Here is an 11,206-nt window from a genome sequence, read left to right on the forward strand (position 1 = left end):
GCTGCTTTGAGCTCAAAGTAATCAATACATTTTTAGAGGGAACAAAAAGTAACTCACAGGGAAGTCACAATATCCTTTATCATTTTCCACATGCAAAGTTTCAAAAGTTCCAGGAAAGCCAGGTAAAGTGAGAGACCATATTCACTTAAGGCACCAGAAAACAAGTCAAGGGCACACAGGACTAACTGGAAAGGGCATCCAGAACTAAAAAGAATAAGACTGCTGCAATAAAAATTAGATTGCATCAGCAAAATATATGCAGTATAAAGCATGACAGTGACAGACAAATCATTTACATACTCCTATTTTAAACTTCTTCATTTTATACCTGAGCCAAAGCTCATTTAAAATCCTTAAGTCAGTGGCTAACTACTTACTGATTTCAGTGACATCTGATTCACGCCATCACATGCTTTATCAGAAAAGAAAAAGCCCTCAAACTCTTTAACAGCAGTAAGTGGAGATGCACTTATCAGGTAGTAACTCTAAGATTTGACTTCGTAGTAGAAAAAAAGAGTCACAAAACACGAGCAATGCCATACCTTGAGTTCCTGCTTGGGCTCCACGTTTTTAATGGTTGTGTAATAAATATGGTGGCCGTACTGATACGCTACCAGGTTCTGCTCCAAATGGTTTTGAGCTGGACGCACAAACATCATCCAGTTACACAAAGCCTCGCTAGAAAGTTCAAACCACAGGTCCTCTTGCAAATCTCTGTCTTTTCTGTCACCCTTATCAAGAGACACCTGTAGCAAAAAAACAATTACATGTGACTGTAACTGCCTGGCAGCAGGTTCAAAACAATTTGGTTTTTTAATTTTTTAAAAAACCAACAAACTACTGTGATCATGCAACTTTTATATGAGGAAAACAATGAAGGCGTAGGTAATTCTCTCTCTTTGCTAACAAGGATCCAGATACAGGCAGCACTTAGGAAAATACTTAAAACCAGGTAGAGGTTTAACTAGGGAGACACAATGAAGCCTTCCATGGCTTTCAAGGGCAAGAAGAATTCACTAAAAGGGTCAGGCACAGCACTTGACGTGTGGCTATAAACGAGGCATGAGAAGCTGTAGCTTTAGTAAGCTATACGGCATCAGTTGTCAGATGTTTCTAACCGGCAGACCCACTTCTCCTTTCAGTTCTTGACTCAGGATACTGACTCAAGCTGTAAGCAGCACTTCTTTAGCTGAACTTCTGTTGGGCTACTGAATCTGCCTGTGGTCACAGCTTCCTTGTCAGACACTGACCATCAGAGACCAGCGCTCCTAAGACTGTGGACCTAATCTCCAGCAAATAAAGGACCAATTCCTACAATGAAACCAGTAAGTAAACAGATAAAACTCGGTAAACTCATTACACCTCCTGCCAACGACTTGGCATGAGGAAGGGGACAAAAATCTCTCCTCTCCCCTACATCTTGTGGGGGAAGAGGAGGGGAAGGGGAAGAAGAGTATTTTTAACTTAAGTTACAGCATGGCACAAAATAACGGCTGCAAAACATCCTCAGATGGGGCTGCTATTTTTGTGTCCAGATGCTGCTTCAGCCCATGTGAGTGTGATTCACAGCATTCCACGTTATGAATCCTATACATCATAACACCATAAAGCTAGAATATTCACCACGATTATTGTGTCTCCCTGAATAACAGAGAAGATTTCAAGCCAAAGCAATGTGGGTATTTCAGAGTTACATTCAGAGATGGAAGTAACAAAAGAACAACTCCAGTAAAGCAACTGATCAAGGCAGAGCAACACATGAAAAATAAAATAAATCAAAGCTTAAGCACAAATTGGTCCCTCTTCTTCTCTCGCATGCACACCCTTACCTTCAAATGGATATAGCAGTCTTTGAGTTCAGTTTGTCTAACCAGGGGTCCTTCCACAGGTCCAAACTGTGTGCGTTTTGGGATACGCCTTTTGGAGAACACACCTCCCAAAAACCTGTCTATATAGAGCACCAAGGGGAGGCTGGCTCTCGCCCTGGTCAGCACAGGCCGGTTTGGGATCGGATGCAAAGGTCCGTGTTTTGGACACACAGAGGGATGTGCATTATTACACTCTTCACACCCTACAAGACAAAGTCAGAGAGGACATGACTGTCAGGCAGACACTCACACATCAGCTCAGAAGAGACAGCCTTATCTGTCTCTATGCATCTTTGGCTCAGCTGCGGGAACATTTATTCCAATAGTCTGTCTACATTTTAAAACATTAGAGATGGCAGCCTCCTGCAAAATGAAGAACAAAGCAGCTCAGAGACTCCACCTGAGACAGAATCTTGCCTTTTCAATAAAGCAGCCCAATATGAGTCTACATTTCCGGGTATAGAATCATAGAATGGTTTAGGTTGGAAGGGACCTGAAAGACCATCTCGTCCCACCCCCTGCCCTGGGCAGGGACACCTCCCACCAGCCCAGGTTGCTCCAAGCCCCGTCCAACCTGGCCTTGACCACCTCCAGGGATGGGGCAGCCACAGCTTCTCGGGGCAACCTGCGCCAGGGGCTCACCACCCACACAGGAAAGAACTTCTCCCTAATATCTCATCTAAATCTCCCCTCTTCCCGTTTGAAGCCACTACCCCTCATCCTATCACTTCATGCCCTTGTAAAAAGTCTGTCTTCAGCTTTCTGGTAGAACCCCTTCTGATACTGGAAAGCTGCTATAAGGTCTCCCCGGAGCCTTCTCTTCTCCAGGCTGAACAACCCCAACTCTCTCAGCCTGTACTCATAGCAGAGGTGCTCCAGCCCTCTGATTATCTTTGTGGCTTATTTTTAAGGTTTACTTATTACTGCTAAAATCTGAATGGCTTTCAACTCCATTTACTAGACAGCTGAGGGAGGGGAAAGAAAAAAAGGTGAGGACAGCTAATACGCTACATACTACTTCATATGCTTACACAAATCATTGGGATCAAAGGGTCGAGGCGGATCTGGATCCCATTCATCCATGTCAGTGTCTTCCCCATCTTCATCCTCATCTTCATCCTCGTCATCTTCCTCTTTTGTTTCCATCCTCTCCATTTGATTCTGCAGAGGTGCTAAAGGGTCAGAACCATCCACTGCCTCCATAGGAGGTAACACCTGGTTATGCACCGGTAATGATGCCTGAGGAGAGAGTTCACAAACAATCAATTGAAATTGATTCATGAAAAAACCCCACACTCTTACAAAGACAAACAGTGAAGGTTCTTGCTAGTCTACCCTTTCTCCTTCCTTTGGTAATGGAAAGAAGGACAAGGGAAAGTGAAGCAACATGACAAACGATTGCTCAGGGATGTTTTGCATCACTGCTGCTGACAGCCTTGCTCAGGACAGCTCTGTGTCACTACCTACCTCTACCCTGTCAAGGACTGACTTCTTAGGAGAAGAAACTAAAATCGGAGAAGTTCTGGACCCTCACAGAAGGTCTGAAACAAAGTCCAGGCTCTGCAGAAATTACCTAGAGCCTAAAGCTGTATTTTAACTGCTTTTGCACAAGTGAGAGAATCCTGCACTTTGGCACACTGTCTCTCCTATCGTACAAACACAATCCCCAGAACACACACACACACACAGATCAGTAAGAGATGAGATAACATGAGGACTGGATATAAACTATGGGACATGGAGGACAGTTGAAGGCACTGTAGTCTTTCACTAATTTTCAAGTTCATCACTTTCTTTGCCTACAAAACATAAAAGCAAAAAATAATTGAAATGCACTGCACAGAATATTCCATCACCCACACAGGTTTCTCAGGTAGAGAACAAGAAATACCACGCACAGTAAAGCTGTCTTAAAAGACTGGCAAAGAGACCCAGTGGATGTGGTCCTACGTGACAGACAGCATTGCACCTTCTGTTAACTTCGGTTTTCAAAGCTGAGAAGAGTATTTTAAGGTGGCTGCTCAAGCAGAACTATCTGTAGAACAGGTTTCTCTGTATATTAAATACAAGATCTCTGCTAAAAACACCCCACACATTTCATGGTGAGACTATGAAAGACAGTACAAATCTGTGCTACAGCTTTCTCGCATCTCCTCCCGTATCGCTCTGACACGTTTCATCACCTGAGACAATGGAGCAATGAAATCGGTGCACTCGTACATTTAAAAGAAAAGGGTGCCTGGCAACTTACTCTATCTGCTTGTGGACCCTGCTCCAGAGCCATTTGCTGGGGGGATTCGGCAACGTTGCCGAGCACGGACAGGTTGGTGGGATTCATGCTCTGAGCAGCAGCAGGCAAAAGCACAGTTACCTAAAATTATAGGCACTCATTTTAGCACTGCGTCATTTCCATCAGTCACTTACTTACGGGCAGTGCCCTGCATGCAAAGCTCCCTGAAGTCCTACACTAGGTCAAAAGCTGCAGCATTTTTATGTTTCGGGGTTTTTTTTAGTAGGGATGATGGACTTGGACAAAACCTGCAGATCCGGGGACAAAGGGAAAGGCTTCAAAACTCAGTCCAGATTTTGCAACTTTTGAATTGCCTATCTCCCGCGCTCCTGGCTTTAAATTAAGGTCCTATCCGGCCTGGGTTCAAACTGCACTAAAAGCAGATATGAGGAGCTCTTTAGCTCTTGGCAAAACCAGTGATTTCGGGTCTTTTTCTCTTCTATCTCCAAATTTACTTTTTTTTTTTTTAAGGGAAAAGGTAAAGAAGAAAAAAGAAGCATCTCCTCTTTTTGCCCATCTCACTTTTTCTCAAGTAAACCAAGATTCATTATAAAAACAAGATGGTGTATTGACCTCATTGGTAGATCACGCATTCAAATGAGAGGAATCCAACAATTATTTTCTCTTTACATTATTTGGCCACGCTATACATTTTTGGCTGTTTTCATACTGATTTTTTGTGTAGTAACAAGAAAATTAATGCATATTACCGTACCGCTCCCATCCACTCAGCGATAAAACAAAGCAAACTTAAGATCCTCGGAATCACCTTTCCTGTCTTTAGTTTCCTGCTTATCTATACAGGAATTTGCACCGTTACCCCGCATGCTTTTTCATCCTTCTCTGTAGCTGACATCATGCAGCTTCTAGTTTGTGCCTCTGACTGTTAAACAGCTTTTATGCTAAAATTAAATCCCCTGCCCCTCTACAGAGCGCTTAATAAATATCAGATAAATCTGAGAACAGCGAGTTGTGCCAACAGGGAAGGAGCAGACAAGAAAATCCATAACATAAGCAGATAGTCTTAAAACTTCAAGTCTAGTTGTTTTGTTTAAAGAGGTATTTAGAGTAATTTAGGAAACTGCTTGAAAGCTACAGCAAAAAGACTTCAGGGAACCATGTGACAGCGAGCAGGAAACCGCCAAGACGACAGCTGAACCAAGCTGTCTGGTATTGACATTGCTGATGCCAAGTGGTAACAGAAAAGGCATCATTATTCAATGGCACACCTCCAGGTCTGCCAGCAGTGAGAGGTTCACACAAGCTTGTGTCTATTTGTACCTCATATTAGCATTTCCTACTACTAATCACACTTCAAACCTATCCTTACTTTCACTTCCATGTCAGACACTGCAAGGAGTGTAGGCTTTTAAAAAAAAAAAATCACTTTCAATTTCTTTTTAAAATAATACTTGTTTTGAAAGACAAGAGGAGCTTTGATTATTATTTTAACATTTGTTGCCAGTTCAGGGATGTCCCATGCGAAATGCTGATGTAAAAACACCTGCAAAGGCAGAAGCTGCCACAATGAGGGACTTGCCATTCACGAGCACATGACCATCTCTGCGGGGAGTGCTGTCCTAGGCAGTGTTGGAAGGGAGGACGGGCCGAGGACACACAGACGAGTGCTCGTGCCCTTGATACCCAACACGGGATAGTAACAGCACACCACCTCTGCTGTCAGTGTCATTTGCACTGCACATGTAAGTAATATCTCCTTTTAATTAGATTATGTATTTATTTGGTAAATGAACTTTAAGACAATCAAACGGGATTTTTTGGATTCTTATTGGAAGCAAAATGATGTGGCAAAAAAATACAGAATAACCCTCCAAATACCTCCAGAGAACTGGAAGAAAACAGGTAACGCTTTTTGCATGTCAGTCATATCATAGATTCATAGAGTGGTTTAGGTTGGAAAGGACCTTGAAGATCTTCGCGTTCTAACCTCCCTGCCATGGGCAGGGACACCTCCGACTAGACCAGGTTGCCCAAGGCCACATCCAGCCTGGCCTTGAACACCTCCAGGGATGGGATATCCTTTCCTGCCTGTGCCTCAACAGTTTAGAGGGTCTCCTTTTAGCAAGAACAAAATTTATTTTCAGTGCACATTCAACCCTTCACTCTGCCGCAATAATGTCAATAAATACACATTTTAATGATGGCGTTAGCAACGATTCAGATCTAACATGTCAATTCACACACGCCATTAAAGACTCAGCAAGCAGTAATGATTTTAAGTTTCTATGACAAGCGGGGAATTTGAACTAGAGATCTAGATCTGGAAGCACCTATACCTGATTATCACAACGCAGTCCCCAAAGATACTAGTAACAACAAAACCTTCCCATCCATGATGATGAATGAAAAGAGAAAAATCATCAAAACTTTATAAACATGGGCTCCAATTTTATTCTGTTCCTAGCCTACTTCACACTGGCAAGCACATCAGACCTGGGAAGCCCTGGTTAGGTAAGGGAGCCAGTATTTGAACTTCTTCAGGTTTTACATTTAATTTCCTGTGAAGTTTCGGGTAAATCTAGAATTTGATCCAAAATTTCTATCCCTTGACAGTCTTTTACAAATTTAAAGGCGTTTGGATCAGAATCTGTACGAGGAGCCAGTCTTTCCAGAATGATGTTAAAACAAAGTCAGCCACATCAGCTTGCTGACTTAAAGGGACACTGTTAGAAGATTTGTCATTATATCTGCGGTAGTAAATTAATATTTTTGTTGAACATTAATAAAAACAAACAAACAAAAACCCAACCTCAAACTGTCTTAACTTTTTATTGTCTTTCATGCATAAACTAGCCAAGATAACAGTGGCTTGTTATCGTAAGCTTTTTGCCTGTGATCCCTGGGATGACGGTAAACAACTGAACACTGCCATTTGACAAATTCATAGATCGCTTATTATGCTCTACCACCACAACAATGTCCCTTTGCCTTCAGTAACAGTTTCCTTACAGTTGGAGGCCCGAGGAAAATAATGTCTTTCTTACCTGTTGGGTGGTGGCATCCTGTTGGACGTAAGCCACTTGGGACGGATCTGTAAACAGAGTCTAGACAAAGTAAAAAAGGCTTATCAAACCGGCCTTGGGGTTGCTTACTCCCAACTCACACAAAAATTCCCCTGCCACCAAGAAGCGATCCACATTTGATCCTTTGCTATCTTCTAGCGTGCCTACCACCACAGCAGACTAATTCAACTTACCCACATGAACCCACAGGCATAGAGATTCAACTAAAATTAGGTAGTGCTCCATAAAAAGAAAATACCATATTTATGTGGCACTTTTAATCTATAGACTTGAAGTGCTTCACAACAACATATTTTTTTAAAATACATCAAATCACCAACTGACAAAGTGATGTCTAAATTCTACAGAATGTATCAAAGCCAAGTAATACTTGAGGGCAGGACAGAAGGTGACTATTAACTCTATCTTTCTGCAAATCCACAAGAAAGTTCCTCAAAAGAAAGCATGCAGATATCAGGCATATCCTACATCCGAATTTCCTATGGCCAGGATGTTGCTTTTTTTAATTGCATAGAAGACATGCCAACTCCAATATTCTTACAGCAGCCTGCAAGAACAGCCCTGATGGGAGGGCTTCCCCCTAGGAAAAACAAGACTTAGATGAAAACTAAGTATTCACTGAGGTCAGCCCTGCTTGCTTTGCCAAAACGCAAAATACTCGAGCTTGTAGCAGTCTGGCTCCGACAAAATAAATCACGGCATAATAGAGATTCCATTAGCGCTTTGATAATTTCACCTCAGTTGCATAAGACTGTCTTAATACTACACCTCTTTTGACAAATGATAATATTCAGAGTTTTGGAGTTACTTGGTCAGTTACTTCCTGGGAGATATCCTCTCAAAGCATCTTATCCTTTCAGAGCATCCTACCACACAGGAATTGTTTTCACGTGACAGCTAAGAACCACACAAGAGAGACCACGCCACATGAGGCTATGCCAATGTTGCTGTGGGTGTCAAGTACGCGCACTTCGTAGCACTGCTAATCTGTCCTGTCAGCAAAGACAATATGAAACATCCTTGACAAAACGTCCCTGTTACTCTTTTTTTATCTGTCCACACAGAGGTACAGATGCATACTATATTCACCCCATATAAACACACGTTGTCAGAGAATAAAAGCTACTCAATATAATTATAAAGAACCTAGGTCTAATCAGCAACTTCTCTGAAGAGAAACTACAAAGTTAGACTGAATACATGGAGATCCTCTGCAAAGAGACACGACTGTTATTGTAACTGTCAATTAGGAAAACTGTACTATGCAAAACAAGGACTCTTCCAGAAGACACGCAGATCGCTCTTAGCTTTTTACAGAATACAACAGAGGCAGAATTTCTGGAGAGATTATCTGTGTTTTGGAAAACATCTTTGATTTAATTAGAGTCTCATCCACCTTCAGTGAAATAACCAGCATTTCATAATTCATAGCCTCGACATCCTTTGATTACCACATTTGCACATCAGACAAACTAACAGCGTGAAGTCCCTGCTCAGCAATGGGCAGATAAAAGAGTTAAGAGCAACTGCTTGCTATTTTGCAGTCATATCACTTGGCTGGTAACTGGCTTTCATCTCAAACAAGATTGGTTTGTTTCCTAGGTGCCAAAATAGGGTGGGGTCAGAACCACACATGCCTGCGTAGCTTCCACGGGATGGATGTAAACGAGCGTGTGCTCCGAGGTGTCCACAGAAGTGTAGGAGGTGCCATCTGCTGTATACACCACCTGCTGCGAGGGACGGTCCTGTTCATCGCTGTACACAATCTGGGCCACTGTCCCCCCCTCAGGGACAAAGTGCACCTGGAGAAAAAGAAAAAAAGATCCTGTACTGAAATTGAAACATACACATCTGGGAAACAACACAAGACACATTGGCTACACGGTGCCTTGGAAAGCAGAGAGAACCCTGCGTTCCAACTACCTAGTCAATTGTTTTGAAAAAACTCACTGTATAATATGCATTTAAAATCTCAGACTTATGCTAGCAACATAGAAATCTGGACATAAACTACCATCGGTTTCTGGTCCTACTCTGCATTTTAACTCAACACCTAGCTGGTAAAGGGCACCTACCCATACTTAGTTCTTGCATGATGCTTTGAAAATTCATGAGGAAGAAAATTCAGATTTGACCTGGTGTATCTACAGAATTTATTGGGATTTTGTTTCCCCTTTATTCTCATGTTCCTTTCTGGATTTATGATAATTACTTCATTCAGCTAGTTCTGTAGTTGCACGTAATTTTTTTCTGTTTGATGAACAGCTAAGAACCTATTAACTTTGACACTGCTTCAAGTAATAGTATTGCACCTATCACAAGGCAGCAATAGCGTATGTTAGATTGCTTCTCTGCGGTATGTACATGCAGTATCAGTAGAAAACTCAACTATTTAAACAGAGAAACGTATAACTGAAAGCATTAAGCGATTATCCCAAGGACTACTGGAACAAGTTATGTCTAGGGCAGCAGTTTAAATCCAAACAAGTTGATTCTGACAGAACATTATGATCATAAATGATAACCAGTGGCCTACATTAAACAAGCTAGAATACTTAATTCCAGTGGCAATAGGAACACGTTTATGTTTTGACACCCTTTACATGCTGAAAGCCGTTTTCAGCCTATGGGAAAAATAGGACAGTTAACAGGAAACTTAGATTTAGTATCCATATTCACAGTCACATAAAATGTTTCCACATAAAATGATGTCACAGTTACATATTTCATTTACTTTGTTTCACCTTTTAGCTTAAGCTTCAGAAGACACCTGGTACTCCCCCGCGGATGCTGAGTGCTGATTCTGTACAATAAATCCTCATGCAAACACTACAGTGAGGATGCATGCAGCATTTCACATTTGGAGAGCACTCTGCAAATACTAATTAAGCCTTATAACTGCCATGTGCAAACAACAGTATGGTTATCCCATTGTACAGATAAGGGGACACAGGCCATTGAAATGTGCTTTTCTTTGCAAATTTCAAAGCTGGAAATTACCAGGAGAGTGAGAATTTCTCAGCTTGTGAGTCAAATGACATGCAGCACCCTCTTCATAACATATTCAAAAGAATAAATCAATTTAGTCTCTAAAAATTCTCAGCTGCATTGTCTCAGAGACAGAGGGACTAGCTGCATACATCAGAATCTGATTGTATTAGTCACTAACAATTAACATTTCTGCCTTCCCCACTACCAGATGTCTGACTGGAAAAAATTATTCATATTACTTTCCCCAAGGTCCACCCACAGTCCCAACCGATTCGACTGATGCCATCAAAATGGGCTGCCACAGACCACAGATTTTGTTAATATTAATTAATCTGAATACCCTTTTACTTTCCCACATGGTTATACATATATTTGGACACTGAAACTTCTATAGCCACTGGCTGGTTTCGTTTAGCTCGTTTCGGATGCCTGCGTATTCACCGCTGCGGTTTGCACGGCTCACTTTCTGAAGCTTTAATCTGAAATCATCACAGACATGTTTGTATTCGTCCCAAAATGAAAGCTGAGCTTCCAGGCTCTAAGAAAGGGTTTAACAAGAACGCCTGCTTGCTAAGCCACCGCACTGAGCCTAATTCAGTCTGAGCAGAAACCGAGAGCTCTGGAAGGCACTAGTCACCTGAGCAGTATTCTGTTCCTGCTCAGCAGAGTCAGCCCACACCTGAGGACTTTCCTCTTTTGAGTCCATCTCCCCCCTGCTGTGGTGCTCCATGACGAGACAGATCTACTGGAGGAATGTCTGGCTGAATAGACTCATCTCTTCACTGTGTTTCTACTTCCAGAAGACAAGGTGATCTTCAGTAACATGGCTGTAAAAAAAACCAATAGAGACAGAGGTATTAAAACAAGTGTGACACACAACAGAGGTGTGAGGTATTATCACCAGCTACTACACTACAGGAACACGCTGCCAGAGTAAAGCAGGCTTGGCTTTATGAATATGTGCTTTCCCACTTACCACTCTCAAATTCTGCTGTATAATACCTTCCATGTCC

General features: G+C 42.0%; 1 protein-coding gene across 2 annotated transcripts in view; it reads right to left on the reverse strand.

The window, feature by feature from the left end:
* PRDM10 (PR domain containing 10) overlaps positions 1 to 10,923 on the reverse strand; it is a 34,386-nt gene extending 23,463 nt beyond the window's left edge. Inside the window, exons 1-6 of one of the 2 annotated variants that reach the window (XM_009890799.1) lie at positions 10,831 to 10,923; positions 8,840 to 9,004; positions 7,164 to 7,223; positions 2,900 to 3,107; positions 1,830 to 2,071; positions 543 to 746 (exon numbers count right to left, since the gene is read on the reverse strand). In XM_009890799.1, the coding sequence (XP_009889101.1) occupies positions 543 to 746; positions 1,830 to 2,071; positions 2,900 to 3,107; positions 7,164 to 7,223; positions 8,840 to 9,004; positions 10,831 to 10,923 (972 nt within the window). The remainder of the gene's footprint in view (positions 1 to 542; positions 747 to 1,829; positions 2,072 to 2,899; positions 3,108 to 7,163; positions 7,224 to 8,839; positions 9,005 to 10,830) is intronic. The other variant, XM_009890800.1, reaches the window with a different exon arrangement.
* Positions 10,924 to 11,206: the final 283 nt, after the last annotated feature.

The sequence above is a fragment of the Charadrius vociferus genome, unplaced genomic scaffold (genome assembly GCF_000708025.1).
Source record: "Charadrius vociferus isolate BGI_N301 unplaced genomic scaffold, ASM70802v2 scaffold858, whole genome shotgun sequence".
NCBI lineage: Eukaryota > Metazoa > Chordata > Aves > Charadriiformes > Charadriidae > Charadrius > Charadrius vociferus.